This window comes from Bubalus bubalis, chromosome 17, assembly GCF_019923935.1.
Source record: "Bubalus bubalis isolate 160015118507 breed Murrah chromosome 17, NDDB_SH_1, whole genome shotgun sequence".
In the NCBI taxonomy this organism is placed as follows: Eukaryota; Metazoa; Chordata; class Mammalia; order Artiodactyla; family Bovidae; genus Bubalus; species Bubalus bubalis.
Window position 1 is genome coordinate 5,355,848 of NC_059173.1, and position 19,612 is coordinate 5,375,459.

The 19,612-nt window shown below is 43.2% G+C and overlaps 1 protein-coding gene across 4 annotated transcripts in view; it reads left to right on the plus strand.

Annotated features, from left to right (window-relative positions):
- The first annotated feature begins 4,439 nt into the window (after positions 1-4,439).
- The window catches only part of PITPNB (phosphatidylinositol transfer protein beta), a 61,392-nt gene continuing 46,219 nt past the window's right edge, over positions 4,440-19,612 (plus strand). Inside the window, exons 1-3 of one of the 4 annotated variants that reach the window (XM_044930644.2) lie at positions 4,440-4,573; positions 9,388-9,418; positions 12,292-12,437. In XM_044930644.2, the coding sequence (XP_044786579.1) occupies positions 4,554-4,573; positions 9,388-9,418; positions 12,292-12,437 (197 nt within the window). In that variant the 5' untranslated portion in view covers positions 4,440-4,553. The remainder of the gene's footprint in view (positions 4,574-9,387; positions 9,419-12,291; positions 12,438-19,612) is intronic. The other 3 variants (XM_044930643.2, XM_006067671.4, XM_006067672.4) reach the window with 3 other exon arrangements.

The following is a 19,612-nucleotide window of genomic DNA, read 5'->3' on the forward strand; positions in this document are numbered from 1 at the left end:
CCATGAGCCTGTGCTCCTCAACAGGAGAAGACACCACAATGAGAAGCCTGTACACAGCAAGTAAGAGTAGCCCCCAGTCGCTGCAACAAAAGAAAGCCCGGGTGCAGCAAGGAAGATGTAGTTCAGCCAAAAAAAAAAAAAGTTCTAGAAAAGAGCTTCTTACCTTAAAAAAAAAAAAAAGAATTACTGTTCTGCTTTCTGAAAGCTGTAGGTTTTAAAATAATTCCTGCGGCTTCCCTGGTGGCTCAGGGGTGAAGAATTCGCCCGCCAATGCAGGAGACATGGGTTTGATCCCTGGTCTGAAAAGATCTCACACACCGTGGAGCAACTAAACCCGTGCGCCTCAACTACTGAGCCTGTGCTCCAACAGCAATAAGAGAAGCCTTTGCAACAAGGAGCCTGTGCACTGCAGCTAGACAGGAGCTCCCGCTCATGGCAACCAGAGAAAGCCCATGCACAGCAGCGAAGACCCTGCACAACGAAAAACTTAAAATGATTCCCATTCACTGAAACCCTAATACATATCAGGTAATGTGTAAGATACACTTCATATCTGATATTCCTCGCAACAAATCTAGGTTGTAGATATCAGTAGCTCCTTTTTTTCAAATAGATGAATAAACTGCATCTGAAATTAAATGATTTACTCAGGGTATAAACAGTCAGCTAGTGGCAGAGCCAGGATTCAGGCCAAGGGCTTTCCACTGCAAGGCCCAATCCTGTCTCTCCCACAGCAGTACAATGTTACGACCTACGTGCTAATGTTTGACAATATTAAAGTGTTCTTGGAAATAATTCTTTAATAAAAATATTTCAATCAAGATAATTCTAGAATGGGGAGACAATAAAGAAAAGAGGATGGCAAAATGCAGAGTAAGAAAAGCAAATAAAAGCTATAGACGGCACCCCTAGAAAAATGTACATAGACATGAAATATACACAATCTCAGTGGTTCACAAATTTCCTGGGAGCAATCACTAAAAAGCTTTTGGAATCCAGGTTAAAAACCTCTGTTTAGGGGCAAAAACAGGCCATATTCACTTATAATATCTGAAGGACCATCCAAATTCCTTTGACCTGAGTTGCACTTTATTAACTAGCACATAAATGGTCCAAACATTGCTATAATCAGAAACCTTTTGGTTTGCCTCAGTAAAATCTACCACCATTCTAACTATAACGAGCTCTTTGTTCCAGAACATATACAAGAGAAGTAATGAGGCTGGTGGTTACAGGAGGCTTCCAGAATTAAATTCAGACATCTTGTGTGTAGAGGTTACCTTTGTTGAAGGATGAAAGTTAGAACAAAGATCAACAGACATTAGGCTTAAAGAAGGAGGACCTTTTATAGAACCAGAAATAATTACGAATAAGTTACATCCCACTGTAGGTTCATATTTGCAAAAATGTACCAGATGCAACATCTTTAGTTTTTTTTTTTTTTTAGTTTTAAAACAAGAAAATGCCACACAGCCCATTAGCTTATTTTTTCCCCGTGTAACAGTCTTTTTCTTTATATTTCCTTCTTTCTCATTTTAGGCGATGGTTCGTCTTTCCTGCTCTCTAGTCTTCTTCAATATTCCCTCATTCTGCCATTTTAATCTCTTCAGCAGATGTATTGTACAGATATTTAGTTACACAGATTTCATGTTTTCTATCAAACTAGTTAATTTTGGATTAGCATGTTGTTTCCCTCAATACATACATCTAAACTGGTTGATTTCTTTATCTTATGGTTTTCAATTGAGTGTTTTACCATGACTCCTCCATTGTGGAAAGAGACAGTGTCAATACTGTATACTAGTTCAGAGTTATGCTTCACCCAGCACACACTCTTTTATTTTACAACCACACAGTGTGGGGGAGGAAGAGTAATCAAGGGAAGTACTCTCGGAAGGCAACAGTTGAGCCTCATGTTACAAACAGCCCAGCCTGTGAAGATGAGGGAGGAGTCCCCATTAGAGGAAAATAGACTATGAAGCCGAAATTCACTAAGAGTAGTTAGTTGCAAAATGCTATGAAAACCCGGATGAACCTTTTGACTGATCCAATATTATCTCCTTGGACCTTAAAATGCACCTCCTAGTGCTCTTGTTCAGCACTACCCTATTCAAATGGTAGACTGTCTATTCTCACTCTTAAGTATCACCTATAACTGAGAACAATGATTTGTCTTAAATATTGCCTACATACCTCAACTTTTCATTTTTATTTAGAAAAAAGTCAGTGTACTGGAAAGAGATTTTGAAAATTTTAAAACCTAGATTTGAAACTTGGCTCTGTAAACAAGCTAGTTGAGTGACTTTTGCCCAAGTCACTTAACTTGGCTCGCGGAACACTTTTTTTTCCTTTTAAAAGCGTGCTAAAACACCTATCTCCTAATGTTGTTCTAAGGATGAAATGAGACAAACATTTCCATTACCTAACACAGTACTTGGCATATAACAGAGGCCTGATCAGTAGAAGTGACTGCCACTTTCTAAGCTCCCCCAAAGTAACAGCATGTGTTTCCCTGAATCCTCATCATCACAATAACGCACAATGCTTCACACATCACAGAAACCCAGGCAATCCCAGGGACTACCATAGGGGGCAGTTTCCAACTTTAGACAAATATTTCACTACTATTACTTTTCTTGGAGGCAGTCCTAACTTCACTGGGTGTATTTTATGTAGGTTTATAACTTCACTGGGTGTATTTTATATAGGTTTATATATAAGTGTTTTATTACTCTTTTACTATTCTGTTAATAACCTTTCAACAGCTTCCAATGGTTCTTAGAATACAACACAAACTCTTCACGATCTATTTAGTCCCAGCTTCTTTCCCCTCCCCTTACTTAAGACCTTCTAGCCACACCTGGCTTCCACCTACTCCTCAACTACTACCCCTAACCGAATTTCAGCCTTACGGTCTATTTTCCTCTAACTAGAACAGGATGCCTCCCGAACTTCACAGTTCAGTTCAGTCGCTCAGTCGCCTCCCGCTCTTTGCGACCTCATGGACTGCAGCACGCCAGGCCTCCCTCACCAACTCCTGGAGTTTACCCAAACTCACGACTATTGAGTCCATGATGCCATCCAACCATCTCATCCTCTGTCATCCCCTTCTCCTCCCACATTCAATCTTTCCCAGCATCAGGGTCTTTTCCAATGAGTCAGTTCTTTGCATCAGGAAGCCAAAGTATTAGAGTTTCAGCTTCAACATCAGTCCTTCCAATGAATATTCAGGACTGGTTTTCTTTAGGATGGACTGGTTGGATCTCCTTGCTGGCCAAGGGACTCTCAAGAGTCTTCTCCAACGCCACAGTTCAAAAGCATCAATTCTTCGCTGCTCAGCTTTCTTTATGGTCCAACTCTCACAGGCACACATACCACTGGAAAAACCATAGCCTTGACTAGACGGACCTTTGCTGGCAAAGTAATATGTCCGCTTTTTAATATGCTGTCTAGGTTGGTCATAACTTATCTTCCAAAGAGTAAGAGTCTTTTAATTTCATGGCTGCAGTCACCATCTGCAGTGATTTTGGAGCCCCCCAAAATAAAGTCTGGGCTATTTATCACAACTGTGGCCTCCTGAGAGCCCTTCTTCCCTTGATTAGTCGGCCTCCCCCACCAGTCTGTGTTATCTTATTCCTGGACTAGTACTTTCCACGACGCCCAATTCTCTTATTTCCAAGTGAGGACAGGGATAGTATCTGTTTTGGTGGTTGCACCCAGGGCTTATACCTGTGCCTGGCACTGAGCACGCGAGTGACCCAGCTACAACTCCTCCTACGGCCACCTCCTGGCTCCCGGCTGGAGCCCGGGTCGTGTGGGGGCTTCATCGGGACCCGCTAGCGTCTCCTCACAACCGGCCCCGTTCCCGGGTCCTAAGGACGCGCACTCCCTTTCCCCCCGGGGAGCTGGGCGGGACGGTGGGACGCCTCCGCGGTCGGGCCACAGCCACGGCCGGAATTCTGGACCCAAGGGTAGGGGATGTGGACTTTGGGAACTCGTGCGGCCACAGTTGCCCGCAGCGCGCGTCTGGGTCTGTGGAACCGGCGCGCAAACCTCCCACCGGACCAACCCTTCTCAGACTCGAGTCTTTAACGCGGACTTCGCAACGGAGGCGTCCGTCAAGAAGGCGGCCTTCTCTCAAAAGCGGTGAGAGAAAGTTTAGCTCTTCTCATCAGAAAACGACTTCACGGAACGGACTCGGAAAACTCACCAGAGAGCGCAGGCTGCACTGACCTCCCCTCCCTCGACAGAACCAGAGTGGAAACGCGAGCCGCCGCCAGGAGACAAGCCAGCACGCGCTGAGCCCGCGCAGCCGCAGACGAACCTTCGCGCGCCCAGGGCGGGGCGCGGGACTGGGGCGGGGCCAGCTCCTCGCGCGCTGACGCGACGGGTCGCGGCGGAAGGGTGTGGACGCGCAGGCGCCGCGGCGGCGGGGACGGCAGGGGGCGGGGCCGCGCAGGCGCTTTGAGAGGCGGTAGCGGCGGCGGCGGCGGCAGCGGCGGCGGTGGTGGTAGAGGTAGAGGCGGCGGCAGCTGTGAACGGGTTCCGGAAAGATGGTGCTGATTAAAGAATTGTGAGTGGGACCCGTAGGCGTGAGCGAGGTTCCGAGGCGGCAGCGGTGGGGGATCCATTGACTGAGAAGTGGCAGAATATTCCTAAGAAGGAGCGAACCGCGGGGCCGGCCGCTCCCTGCGCGCGCCCCCTCCCGCCGGCACGCGCCCCCGGCCCGCCTGAGGCCCCTCAGCGGAGCGCTGCCCGCTTCCCCAACCCCCAGCGCTGTTGCCGTGGTAACAGTGCCGCCCTCTCCCCCACCCCCACCCCCACCTCCAGGGGCGGAGGAGGCAGGGTCCCGGCCCGGGCGCGTGGCTCCGGCGGGCGCGGCGGGGAGTTTCCGCTGGGACCCGCCTTCTCCCCACCCCACCCCAGTCTGAGACTGGGCCCACCCGCAGCCGAAGCCCGAGGGTGCGGGGGAGACGCGGTGGGTCTGTGATTTGTCGTCCCCGGGGTTGAACTTGCCTGTAACCCGCGGGAGGTGGGCTTGCCAGCTAAAGGCTGCCCTGGTGGTCGGAGGCTCGAGGTGGGACGTAGGCGCCCCGAAGTTCCTGCAGGAGCTGGGAGTCGGGAAAAACCTGTCTTCGCTAGGAAGCGAAGCTCTCCCCATCCCGAGAGAGCCATCTCTCTCTGCTCTTGAGTCTCAGTTTCCACATCTTGAAGATGGGATGACACTCTGGGCTCCATGGACTTCCCCCGGGTTTAGATGAGGCGTTAACACGTGGTCGGTCGTATGGAAGGGTTCCCAGGTGCATCAGACCAGCTAAGTGGTTTTGTTGAAAAGTTACGGCATTTCCTACCGGCAAGGACTGTGACTACTGATCGCAGGAAATCTGGTTGGCAGCGAGTGTTCCGCTGTCACAGCTGGTTCATGTCGGCCACTGTTTGGGCAACTGGGGATTTCTAGTGTGGCCCATTCTTGGGTGTTTCAAATGCTCTTTTCATTATAAACTTTTGAAATTTTTGGCTTAATTTACCTAATTCCAGACAGCTTATTTTTAGTGTTAGTTCAGATTTCTTTTTAAAAGTCACTCCTGTCGCTTCTCTGCTTAAAAATCTTCCGGACCCCCTTATCTCACTGAGAGTAAAAGCCAGCGCCTTTAGGATAGATACCCTGGGAGGTTTTAACCACTATTTTGTTCTGATTTCAGTTACAGCCCTTCCCTTGCCCTTTCCAAGCTCACAAGGTTTCTTTCTGTTCCTTCACTACTCCAGGAAAATAAGCTCAGTTCAGGGCCTTTCTGCTTGCTCTTGCCTCTGGGTGAAGAGCTCTACCCTCATTTTACTAATTCACGCCTTTTCAGGTCTTTGGTTAAATATCACTTTCTTGGAATCTCTTTCTGAAGATCCACTTGCAACCCGCACAGTTTGGTGTTTGCTTTTCCAGCTTCATTGTTCTTCATAGAGCTATCACCATCTAACGTGCTTCTCTGTTACTGGATGTATTCTCTCACTATACATAAACTCCATGAATTTGTCTATTTTGCTCACTCTCGTATTCCCAATTCTTGAAGTCTCTGGCACATAGTAAATGTTCAATAAATATTTGTTGAAGAAATGAATGAAACATTCTAACTTTAGTCCGTGACAGCAATCCTGAGAAAAGACAAGTTTTTAGTTAAAATTTTATTAAATTAAAAAAAAATTCTCTTCCATTTCATTTGTATAATGTAGCATGAAAGTGTTAGCTCATTTATTACTCTGAAATTTTTGTAGTGTCTGTAGTTGGCAGGTGTTATGACTTCTGGAGGAAATAAGAGAAAATTGACTTAGCCCAAGTCACACAGCAAGTAAGTTGCGGAACTAATTTTGGGTTGCAGATCTAGTAATTTTTCTTTTATTAGAGTTACTTCCTCCTTTCTCTAATGTGAATTGTATTCAGTAGGCCCCTTTGACAGTTACCGTGAGTAGTGTCAGGCTAAATCATGGAAAGCAATTCTCATTGGGAATTTGCACATTATGCTTTTTTGTGAATCATTACTTTCTTTATAAAAATTTTAATGTACTGAGATAACCAATGTTGAATTATGCTCAAGGTGTAATACTTTTTTCTGAAGGAATTCTCAGTCCACTCCTCACCTGTGTCTCCCCTAGATTTGATTTCCCTCCTAAAGTCTTCTTTTTTTGTCTGCCCCGTGTGGCTTGTGGGATCTTAGTTTCCTAACCTGGGATTGAACCTGGGCCCTTGGCAGTGGACACTCAGGGTCTTACCACAGGGCTGCCAGGGAATTCCCATTTTTCTCCTAGATTTTTTGAGGTCAGAGGCTGTTTCTTATTCAAGTATTCCTGGTATCCAGCATAGCATCTAGTTTAGCACACTGTAAGAACTCAGTGTTGTCTAATGAAAAAAATGATTGTTCCTACTCACCTGTCAGTTTTCTAAAATTGTCCTTGGTCAGGAGCAATGAATAGGTGGGTCATCCCTATGTAAGGCTGTTGGTAAACTGTAATATACTCTGGCAAATGTTTGTTGTCTTTAAAAATGCCAGCTATTTTTGACATGAATTAAAAGGTTAGAAATAACTTTTTCAGGATGGGGAGTTACCTTCAAGTTGTTATCTAAGCAGTAGGTGAAATTGCCATTAGGATAAAATCCTGGTTTTAAAGAACTAGTAGGTTGTGTGATTTGGAAAAGTATTTTCATAACAGTTTTCAGAGAAGTTTGAAAATTTTCTAAGTGCTGTAAAAGTTGAATATTGCGTTTAGAATAATAATGCAAAATTAAAGCCTGTTTCATATCTCTCTTACTTTTTCTTAAATCTTGAAGAAGTTACTTGACTCGTCATTCATTCAGAATGTCATAATCAGTCACTTTCATTTTGTGAAGTAAGTTTTCCCTATTAGTAAAATTATTCAGTGATTCTTGGTTTTGTGAAACTTAAGGGAAGTCTTTAACTGTTTCCTTTCTATTTGTTCCTTCGACTTCCTCTGCAGCCCAGCGTTCTGTGTGTGTGTGTGAGTGTGAGAGTGTGAGTCATGGATCCATGGACTGTAGCCCAAGTTCTCCTGTGTGTGTGTCTCAGTGTCAGTCATGGACCCATGGACTGAGTGTGAGAGTGTGAGTCATGGACTGTAGCCCTCCAGGCTCCTCAGAGTTCTCCTGTGTGTGTGTCGGTGTGTCGGTGTGAGTCATAGATCCGCAGAGAGCCCTCCAGGCTCCTCAGTACACGGAGCATCCTCCTTTGGGTCTTTGTTAATCCTTGCCCTGCCTCCCAAAAGATGGCTTTTTACCCCATCCTCCTGCTTCTCACTGTCTTTAAGCACCTAAGAGGACGTGTTAGCGATAGCTATGTTGCTTACTTTTTGAAACAACTTTCCAGAATTCTCTGTTGTTGAATAAATGTTATAGATTTCGTACCATTGTATTCCAGGCCCTGAAAGTATGCTCCCAACCTGTATCTTTGTCTTAATCTCCCAAAATAGGCTCCCAGCCTGTATCATAGTCTCCCCCGTCCACTGCACCTCTCCACCCAGGTTTATTTTCTGTTACTGAGATGGTGAGCATGTTAGTGTGTACCCCGAGAAGACAGCTGAAATACATGATTGGGTATTGGAAGGATTTTGTACAACAAGTTTATTCCTGATGAGAAGAAATTAGCAACCACCGTGACTTGAAGAACCTTCATTGTCTTTAGACGATCATTATCAGAATGACAGGGTGATGAGTGACCCCCAGTAGTCAAGGAGGAGGGGGGGATAACAGGAGATACGTGGTAGAGATTAAGGTGATGTGAGCACTCAAGCATCAGTGTTTGAGGAAGACTGAGGAGAGAGCAACAGATACAAAGTGCAGCTGAAGAGAAGTTGGAGTGAAGAAAACTATTGGGAATTTCCTGTAAAATGAAAATCGAGGTGAAGCCTGTGGTATTTTTTTCCTCTCCTTAAAGTAGAGTTAAAATAAGATTTTATGTGGCATTGCTGTGGTAGTTAGATGGTAGGAGGGAACAGTCTTAAGAATGACCAGGTTGGGCTGGCAGAGTGGGTGGGGTGGGGTGGGGAGTTGCCCTCTTGGACCATGAGACATTTGCTATTTGGGGATGGCCTTGGTTTTCAGACCTTCTTGTGGAACTAAGTATGAGAGCAGTTCCCTAAAAAATCTGGAGATAAAATGCAATATCCTGATATAAAATAATTCACAGAATTCTTTTTTGGAATTCATCTTTAGGAACATTATGTTTCTGTCCTAGTCCTCTTGTATGTACAGGAACAGACTCTTGGACAAGGTCAAACACAGCAACCTCATGGTGAATCTACACTGAAAGGGGTTGTATTTATCAGGTTCAAAGTATTTTCCATGGTAAAGTAAGTCTATAGAATGTTTTATGTGGTTTTTTCAATAAGACTGAGCAATAATTGGGAGGTAGGAAGCAGTTTTTGGAGGCATGCATTCGTGAGATGCAAGACATGAATTCTGTGAGAAAGTACCATAAAAACAAAATGCATAGTGTATAGATGGAGAATGAAACCATATTAAAAATTTCTTGAGGGCAGCCTGACCAGTCTACAAATGATACATCGTGTACCCTGCAATTTTCAGTGATGAGTTTCCTCTTGTTCCTTCACTCCTCACAAGAATCTCTGCAACCGCGTTTTGGGGTCCTGGTTAATGAGGGTGCTACATGCAAGTGATTGTTGAGAGTCAGCAGCGGGCAGTTTTATTCCCCCAGTTTAAAAACTCTTATTTGGATCTGTAGTCACTGCGAGGACCCTCTTCCATAAATGACATCTTGTCCTATGCTGTCATTGCATTTAAAGCAAAAGGTCTTTTAATCGCGGAGATGAGTTTTAAAGCCAGCCACTTCGTGTGTAACGTTTGTTATCCTTTTGTCTTTTTAGCCGTGTGGTTCTGCCATGTTCGGTTCAGGAGGTAAGTCTTGCTTACATAGTTCATTTTGGTATGCTAATCTGAGGTCATATTTTCATTTCTCTTTACTTGGCCATATGTGACAGTGAGTTGTGACGTGTTAGAGATAATTAATTGTAAATGAATATCTGTCGTTACCCTGGCTGCTTTTGGAAGAGTCTGAGGGCGCTGGCTAACCTGTCCGGTGCAGGGATTCTGTCGGCACTGTGTCAGAGAATGGAGGTTCCATCTGCAGCCTGGGCACTTCAGGGTTACGTCACTGGCTGCTTGGAGAAACCGCCTACTTTACTGTTGGATATTTTAAACATTTCTTGTTACTTTCAACCAAAATCTGCTTTCCTGTAAAGTCTGCCTACTGTTTACAGTTTCTTCCACTTGAGCAGAAAGGGAAGGAAGGAAGCCTGTTCTCTCTTATCCATGGTGACCCTTCAGGGCAGCTACTGGCAGTTGTGTCTCCTCCCCTTGGCCCTTCGTCCCGCCTTTTCTGCCTGCGCTCCCGAGGTCAAGCGTCCCCAGCACGTGCGTGTGGCCTGGCCTAATGGTGCCTCTGGGCTTCCTCACCGGCCCATTATTGGCCCTTCGTCCCGCCTTTTCTGCCTGCGCTCCCGAGGTCAAGCGTCCCCAGCACGTGCGTGTGGCCTGGCGTAACGGCGCCTCTGGGCTTCCTCGCTGGCCCATCGCTGCTGCGTGCGCTGTACTTGTTGCTCAGCCGAAAACCGTCTTCTGCACGGGAGCGCGAGAGGCCGTCGTCTCCCTCGACCAGCACGCGGTACAGAAAGGCATCACCTGTTTGGAAAGCTGCGTGTCTTGTGGACGCAGCTATCAGTAGTACAGCTAGGAATGAAGACAAAAGCAGAGACGGCTCCTGAGAAATCAAGGTCCACGGAGCAAAACCCACAAAGGCCTTGGGGTCCTCCTGCAACTTGCTCACAGCTTGTACTCCTCAGTTATCTGGGGCTCCTAGAGCTGAGACTCAATTGGAACCACTGGATTGGAAGTGGAACAAAACAAGCTGATAACCTAAGATGTGACAGCTGACAGAAGGCAGGCAGAAGAAAAAAAAATGCAGGAACTGAAAACGAGTAGCCGTCTGGCGCTGTTTCGTGTAGACTTGAACACAGCCACAAGTACCACAGGAGGGGCTGAGGTTTCAAATGTATTAGAACACTCAGATAAGCCAGGCACCCCAAATCTTTACGTATACAATTGTTTGAACTTGAATGTGGAAATTGACATTTGTTTTTCTTTTTTCTTTTTGTTTCAGCTAGTTGGATCAACTTGTTGAAATCTTTCTGGGTCTTGTTATTGTCACCCAGAATAATCTCAGCTTTTTGTTATATTCAGACTTAATATGCCTCCTGTCGTCGTTTAAGTTCTTAAAAATGAGAATGAAAGCCTAGTGTTATGTGACCAGTTATCATTCCATTAATAACATATTTTTGAACACTGTTGTTTCTGTGTAAATTTTTGTTACTGTGTTTCTAACCAAGATCAAGTTTATCCTCAGACGTAGAGACATTTTAATCCTATTTTTAAAATATGGCAGTGTTGAAAAGTGTATTTTGAAGGACTTAAGGATTGTAGCATTCCTGGTGCTAACCCTGGTGGTCTGTCATAAAAACCAGAAGAAAGAAGACAGCCCTTTCTGCAGTCTGAAATCTCTACAAAAACTGACTTTTGACATATTTAAGAAATCTGTTTGGTTCCAGCTTCCTAAACCTTTCCAAATTTGTGTGTGTGTGAGAATTAACCGTCAATATAGCATCATATTCCCATGGGCTTTTTTAGATAGGACTATTTGCTGAGCTTACAACCACCCTGACTTTTTGTTCCTCAAAATAAAATGTTAGTTTTGAATTACTAGTTTTTAGAGGTAGCCTTTCTTTGAAAATATGCTTTAAAAAAAAAAAGAGGAAAAAAAGAAAAACATTTCTTCAGGCTCTCATCATTAGAAGGAAGAAATTGCTAGCCACATTTGAAGAGATTAGAGGTGGTGCCATGATTGAGTCACTGAAACAAATTAGATTACAGGAACTTTGCTTTTTATCATCTGTTGGAACTGTTGGAAATTCCAGATGGGCATAGAATAGTGCTGTCCACTCACAGGTGTTGGTGCAAGCCGGTGAGAATTCTTATCCACTTTAAAGTGAAAGAGAAAGCACTATCAGCAATTTCTTGCCTTTTTATGGTAATATTTATTTATACTTTAAAACCAGTTTCCTTTTACTGGAGAACTTCACAGTTAACAATTGAGACCCTAGATACCCAGTACTGTTTCTGTTTAGGTGGACCAGAGCCAAATCAGGCAAGCACAGACATAAGCATGCAAAACAAGACCCCAGAGGGCTACTAGACTTTGCACTGTAGTGGTTCTTTGTATTTGCGGCTTTTATTGTCTCTTTATAGCCCTCCTCATTATTGAGAACAGTATTCTCATTGCTCAGCTTTCTTTTTTGGCAAAGAAGTAACAGATATATTCCTGTCATACCTTCTTTAGGATTTTGTGAAATAAAGTGAGATGTCATAGATGTGAAGATGATTTGGAAAATATGAATGTATATTTATTATTAAAAAAAAATGCATCTTGACATTGAAACAAGTGGATAGTATGTATTAAAGCACCAGAATATTTATAACTAACAGTTTTCCTAAATAATGGAAATCTTGTAAACTATTACAGTTTCCTGAAGCTGTATGATCATCTGGTGTTCATCTCTCCACACATACTAATTTCTCATCTGAGTCATGTTTTCATGTGGGACCTATGTGCTCAGTGGTTGGGGTGTGCTTTTCTGTATCTGCAGAAAGATTTTAGCACAGGAAGTTTTTGCAGTTCCTGCTGACTTACTGAAGTTCTGTACTCTTTGATATTGCAGTATCAGGTTGGGCAGCTTTACTCTGTGGCAGAAGCCAGTAAGAATGAGACCGGTGGTGGAGAAGGAATTGAAGTCTTAAAGAATGAACCTTATGAAAAGGATGGAGAAAAGGGACAGTATACACACAAAATTTATCATCTAAAGAGGTAAGCAGGGTGTTCACATTTGGTGCTTAGTCATCATATTAAATAATCACACTTTGATTATCTATCCAGCCACGTATTAAGCATGTAACTACCTAATTGACTATTGGGTGTCATTTTCATTGTGATAAGATGTTGCATTTTAATTTTTGAGAGCATTCCTCTCCTTTATTTTTAAACTATGAATTGATCTGTCTGCTTATTAAAGAAATTTAAACAGAAAATGATAAGTTAAAAACTTAGTACCCACCTCGTGTTATCACAAATCCATATCCCCAGAGAGAAACTAGAAACAACTTAATATTTGTTCCTGCAGATAATTTTCTACACATATCCAAAGAAATTTTTAAGAAACATAAAAATGTCACCTGTGTCACTTCTTGCTGTCCACAGCAAACGGGATCTACACCGCATGCACGGTTCTGCACTCTGCATTAATTTTCATCAGTGATACGTCGTGAGCATCCTTCCTTGTTGTTGTTATTTAATGCTGTTTCCTTATTTTCAAAGCTGAGTAAAACGTCTTGGTGTGGCCATAGCACAGTTTGCTTACCCATTCTCTAAACGATAAGTCGATTTAGGTGTTGAGGTATTTGCCTTCTTGTCTGTTGCAGGTAATGTCTCAGTGAAGGTGGCTGTGCATAAATCTGTACGCCATAGGCTCCTGTTTCTCTGCAAGGAGTTTGTTACAGTAGGATTGCTGGAAGTCCATGCTCTTTTAAAGTTTTGGTATTATTGCCAGATTGCCTTCCAAGAATTTGAGAGCATTTGTTTCCCCATAATTTTCTTTTTAATTTTTGCCAATGTGATGCACAGAAAATAGCCTCTTGTTTAAATTTGCATTTCTCTATCAGTGAAGTTAAATCTTCTTTCGTATTAACTGGCCTTTTGAATTCATTGTGTGACTTGACCGTTCAGATCCTTTGTTCATTGTTTTTGTCTCTTAGTTTGCAGTTCTCCTAAGTTTGGCAGTTTGATCTCTGTTTTCTTGTATAAATATTTTAAAATAGAAAATGCGTACTAATACTTACGTAAGGGCAGAAGATCAGTGATGGTTTTACGAGTGTCTTGTCAGTAGTCTCCAGTCTCCAGTTTATCAAAGGCAGAGGGAATCGCTCTGCACTTGGCTCTCTTCTCTTCATATTGATTCATGGTGGGGTTTTGTAGAGCCTTTTAAAGTTGTGGATGAGCTGTGATAATTCTTATTTTTCATAATTCTCTCAGTTTAAGGCGGTTGCTTTGTTTGTAATGACACATGAATATAAAGTGGGTCGTCACTTTGGAGAACCTTCAGTTTAACTTTGATGTTATCTTAGAACGCAGCATTTCTTTGCTTCTGCTGCAGGTTTGAGTGAGGGCAATAACTTTGATTAATGAATTATCCAGAGACTGTTATTCATGGTTTCTTTAATTCATCAGCACCTTCAGTCAGTTCAGTCGCTCAGTCGTGTCCGACTCTTTGTGACCCCATGAATTGCAGCACGCCTGGCCTCCCTGTCCATCACCAACTACCAGACATTACTCAAACTCATGTCCATGGAATTGGTGATTCCATCCAGCCATCTCATCCTCTGTCGTCCCCTTCTCCTCCTGCCCCCAATCCCTCCCAGTATCAGAGTCTTTTCCAATGAGTCAACTCTTCTCATGAAGTGGCAAAAGTATTGGAGTTTCATCTTTAGCATCATTCTTTCCAAAGAACACTCAGGACTGATCTCCTTTAGAATGGATTGGTTGGATCTCCTTGCAGTCCAAGGGACTCTCAAGAGTCTTCTCCAACACCACAGTTCAAAAGCATCCGTTCTTCGGTGCTCAGCTTTCTTCACAGTCCAACTCTCACATCCATACATGACCACTGGAAAAACCATAGCCTTGAGACTAGACGGACCTTTGTTGGCAAAGTAATGTCTCTGCTTTTGAATATGCTGTCTAGGTTGGTCATAACTTTCCTTCCAAGGAGTAAGCGTCTTTTAATTTCATGGCTGCAGTCACCATCTGCAGTGATTTTGTAGCCCCCAAAAATAAAGTCTGCCACTGTTTCCACTGTTTCCCCATCAATTTGCCATGACGTGATGGGACCAGATGCCATGATCTTCGTTTTCTGAATGTTGAGCTTTAAGCCAACTTTTTCACTCTCCTCTTTCACTTTCATCAAGAGGCTTTTTAGTTCCTCTTCACTTTCTGCCATAAGGGTGGTGTCATCTGCATATCTGAGGTTATTGATATTTCTCCCGGCAATCTTGATTCCAGCTTGTGTTTCTTCCAGCCTATCATTTCTCACGAGGTACTCTGCGTGCAAGTTAAATAAGCAGGGTGACAATATACAGCCTTGACGTACTCCTTTTCCTATTTGAAACCAGTCTGTTGTTCCATGTCCACTTCTAACTGTTGCTTCCTGACCTGCATATAGGTTTCTCAAGAGGCAGGTCAGGTGGTCTGGTGTTCCCATCTCTTTCAGAATTTTCCACAGTTTATTGTGATCCACACAGTCAAAGGCTTTAGCATAGTCAATAAAGCAGAAATAGATGTTTTTCTCGAACTCTCTTGCTTTTTCGATGATCCAGCAGATGTGGCAATTTGATTTCTTGTTCCTCTGCCTTTTCTAAAACCAGCTTGAACATCTGGAAGTTTACGGTTCACATATTGCTGAAGCCTGGCTTGTAGAATCTTGAGCATTACTTTACTAGCATGTGAGATGAGTACAACTGTGCGGTAGTTTGAGCATTCTTTGGCATTGCCTTTCTTTGGGATTGGAATGAAAACTGACGTTTTCCAGTCCTGTGGCCACCGCTGAGTTTTCCAAATTTGCTAGCATATTGAGTGCAGCACTTTCACAGCATCATCTTTCAGGATTTGAAGTAGCTCAACTGGAATTCTCTGTCCTCCACTAGCTTTGTTCGTAGTGATGCTTTCTAAGGCCCACTTGACTTCACACTCCAGGATATCTGGCTCTAGGTGAGTGATCACACCATCATGATTATCTTGGCCGTGAAGATCTTTTTTGTACAGTTTTTCTGTGTATTCTTGCCACCTCTTCTTAATATCTTTTGCTTCTGTTAGGTCCATACCATTTCTGTCCTTTATTGTTCCCATCTTTGCATGAAATGTTCCCTTGGTATCTGTAATTTTCTTGAAGCGATCTCTAGTCTTTCCCATTCTGTTGTTTTCACCTTAGGTATATCTAAAAGTGTGCCTTTTGAGAAAATTTAGCATTCTTCATGGTGTAACTTATATAGTATTCATAGTATTGAATTTACTTATGTTTACTCAGTTTTACTTTTCTAGCACTTGACATTTACTCATTCACTGAATTTTACCAATACATAAAAAAAACCTCCCTTTATTATCACCAGTAAACTCTCTGGGGCGTCTAAAATAAACCAGAAAGTCTGATACAGGCCTTTGAGATGGGCCCTGCGTGGTCTGTCTGCTCCCTGCCCACCTCACCATGCTAGGCTTGTGTCCCTCTGTTCTTTCGTGGCCAGCCTTCGCCTTACTGGAGGCCTCCGCCTGGCCCTTTGGTCGTGCGGGTCCCTCTGCCCGCTCTGTGATCGCTGTCTCTGGATGATGCTGGCGCTCAGGTCCCCGCTGTAGTTCACTGAGCCTCCGTCGCCTCTGCTGAGTCCCTTTGCCTCACATGCTCACTCGCCCGTTGCCGTGTTCCTTACGCCCGTGGCACTTCAGGAACGCTACTTCTCTTTGCCTTTTGTTGTCTGCTGACCTATTTTCCGCTTCCCTCTTGGGAAGGTGAGCTCTGGGTAGGAATTGTCCCTGTTTGTACACCGTTGTTTACATGGTCCCTGGCACAGTGGACAGTCAGTAAATACTTGAGTGCATCAAGGTACGAGGCCTCTATTGTATGTAAGGTGTATTTCAGTTGATTTTAAAGTGAAAGATTACTTACTCAAGAAGACGTAAATTTTCCATTGGGGAAAGTGCCATTTGAAATGATTTGCCAAGGTATGATTTATCTCAGGAACAGGATTTTTTTTTTTAAAGTTGGCTCCTGCATCAGGAGAAGCTACGTGTGCCCTGTGGTCATTTATTATGTATTATTATAAATCATATAAGCCCTCTGTTCCCTTCTCCCACTCTGACCAGGGTATCTTACTGCACAATACAAAGGTTCACAGCCATTACTACATCAAGTAATTGATGTAGTAATCAATTGATATTGATAACACAATTGATAAGACACTTCAGTTGAATTTTAACTTGGAGTTAAATATTCTTATTTTGTATTCAGAGATGGGGTGGGGGACGGCTGTGCACTGGCAAAGAACGTCTGGTGCAGCTGGGCGTGATCCTATGGCTGACGCTTAAACTCTGTGATCGAGGTGTGTTACCTTGAGGTAAGCACGGTCACAAATACTGGTTTATTGTGAGAGGACGTTTTGGGGCTAGTTTGGAGTAACAAGAGGATGAATGTCCTTTTTAGTTTGTTTTTGAAGGTCTAGCTCTGTTTTGTTAATTTGGCTACTATTTGTCCATTTTCTGAGACTAAGCTTCCAAAACAGAGTTTCCTGCAAATTGCTGAAGTGACTTCCTAAGTGACACTGAGGGGGAGAATGAGGTATATACTTTTCTCTTTGTATAAATGGCACCTTTGACTTGTCTTGTTAGAAATATATTGAAGTTGCCCTTGATGAAAATTATTCTCCTTTGAAATAGAATTGAAATTTTATTTATTTGTGCATTTCCCCTAAATGTAGTCAGTTCATGTTCTCATATTAAACATGAAAAGCCAGTAAACTTGAAACAAAACTAGTTCAAAGGTTTGCTCATTTTTTTGTTATAGTTGTTCAGTTGCCAAATTGTGTCCAACTCTTTGCTACCCTGTGGGCTGCAGCATGCCAGGCTCCCCTGTCCTTTACTGTCTCCTGGAGTTTGCTCATCGTATTCATGTCTTTTGAGTCAGTGATTTTATCTAATGATCTCATCCTCTGGTGCCCTCTTCTTTTGCCTTCAGTCTTTCCCAGCATAAGGGTCTTTTCCATTGAGTCAGCTCTCCACATCAGGTGGCCAAAGTATTGGAGCTTCAGCTTCAGCAACAGTCCTTGCAATGAATGTTCAGGACTGGTTTCCTTTAGGATGGACTGGTTGGATCTCCTTGCAGTCCAAGGGACTCTCAAGAGTCTTCTCCAACACCACAGTTGAAAAGCATCAGTTCTTTGGCGCTCAGCTTTCTTTATAGTCCAGCTCTCACACCTGCACATGACTACTGGGAAAACCACAGCCTGGACTATACAGATCTTTGTCTGCAAAGTGATGTCTCTGCTTTTTAATATGCATTCTATGTTTGTGATAGCTTTCCTTCCAAGGAGCAAGAGTCTTTAATTTCATGGATGTAGTCACCGACTGCGGTGATTTTTGGAACCTGAGAAAATAAAATCTGCCACTGTTTCCACTTTTCCCCCGTCTATTTGCCATGAAGTGATGGGACCAGATGCCATGATCTCAGTTTTTTGAATGTTGAGTTCCAAGCCAGCTTTTTCAGTGTCCACTTTCACACTCATCAAGAGGCTCTTTTAGTTCCCTCTTCACTTTCTGCCATTAAAGTGATGCCATCTGCATATCTGAGGTTGTTGATATTTCTTCTGCTGCTGCTGCTGCTGCTGCTAAATCATTTCAGTCGTGTCCAACTCTGTGCGACCCCATAGACAGCAGCCCACCAGGCTCCCCTGTCCCTGGGATTCTCCAGGCAAGAACACTGGAGTGGGTTGCCATTTCCTTCTCCAATGCATGAAAGTGAAAAGTGAAATTGAAGTCGCTCAGTCGTGTCCGACTCTTAGCGACCCCATGGACTACAGCCCACCAGGCTCCTCCACCCATGGGATTTTCCAGGCAAGAGTACTGGAGTGGGCTGCCATTGTCTTCTCCAGATATTTCTCCTGGCAATCTTGATTCCAGCTTGGGATTCATCCAGCCTGGCATTTCATGTGATGTACTCTGTATATAAATTAAATAAGCAAGGTGACAATACATATCCTTGATGTACTCCTTTCCCAGTTTGAACCAGTCTCTTGTTCCATGTCTGGTACTGACTGTTGGTTCTTCACCCATATACAGGTTTCTCAGGAGACAGGTAAGGTGGTCTGGTATTCCCATCTCTTGATGAATTTTCCACAGTTGTTGTGATCCATACATTCAAATGCTTTAATGTAGTCAGTGAAGCAGAAGTAGATGTTTTTCTGGAATTCCCTTGCTTCTCTATGATCCAACGAATGTTGGCAATTTGATCTTTGGTTCCTCTGCCTTTTCTAAATCCAGCTTGAATACCTGGAAGTTCTTGGTTTCACATACTGTTGAAGGATTTTGAGCATTACCTTGCTAGCACTTGAAATGAGCACACTTCTACAGTAGTTAGAGCATTCTTTAGCATTGGCCTTCTTTGAGATTGGAATGAAAACTGACCTTTTCCAGTCCTATGGCCATTGCCAAGTTTTCCAAATTTGGTGACATATTGAGTGCAGCACTTTAACAGCATCATCTTTTAGGAGTTGAAAGAGCTCAGCTGGAATTCCATCACCTCCACTGGCTTTCTTTGTAGTAATGCTTCCTAAGGCCACTTGACTTCACACTCTAGGATGTCTGGCTTTAGGTGAGTGACCACACCACTGTGGTTATCTGGTCATTAAGACCTTTCTGGTATAGTTCTTCTGTGTTTTCTTGCTACCTCTTTTTAATCTCTTCTGCTTCTGTTAGATTCTTACTGTTTCTGTCCCTTATTGTACCCATCCTTGCATGAAACTAAGTCAAACATAAAATGAGTTGGAATACACGTGGTAGAAAAAGCATCCTAGAATTAAAGTAATAGGCATTTGGAAGCACGATGAAGAAATACTAACATTTTTTTAGAGATTGGTCTTATGCTGACCTTCAGTAACTGATTGCCAATTTTCTTGTGTCAGCAAATTTTGTAACTTGATGAATATTAAGGTTTTTAGAATATTGGGCACTATGGAAATAGAATAATTAAGAATATACTTCTGGTACACAGCTGGTTTTCTCCTGCCTTTTTCTGAGTTGACCAGGTGAACCATTGATAATCTGTTTGTCATACCTGCAGATAACAAGTAATCTTGTAGCTTGTATTTTAAAAAATTCCCCACATGGATTACATTATACCCTGATTAGACCTCTTCAACATTTAAAGGATTCTAGGTTTCAGTTTTTTACCA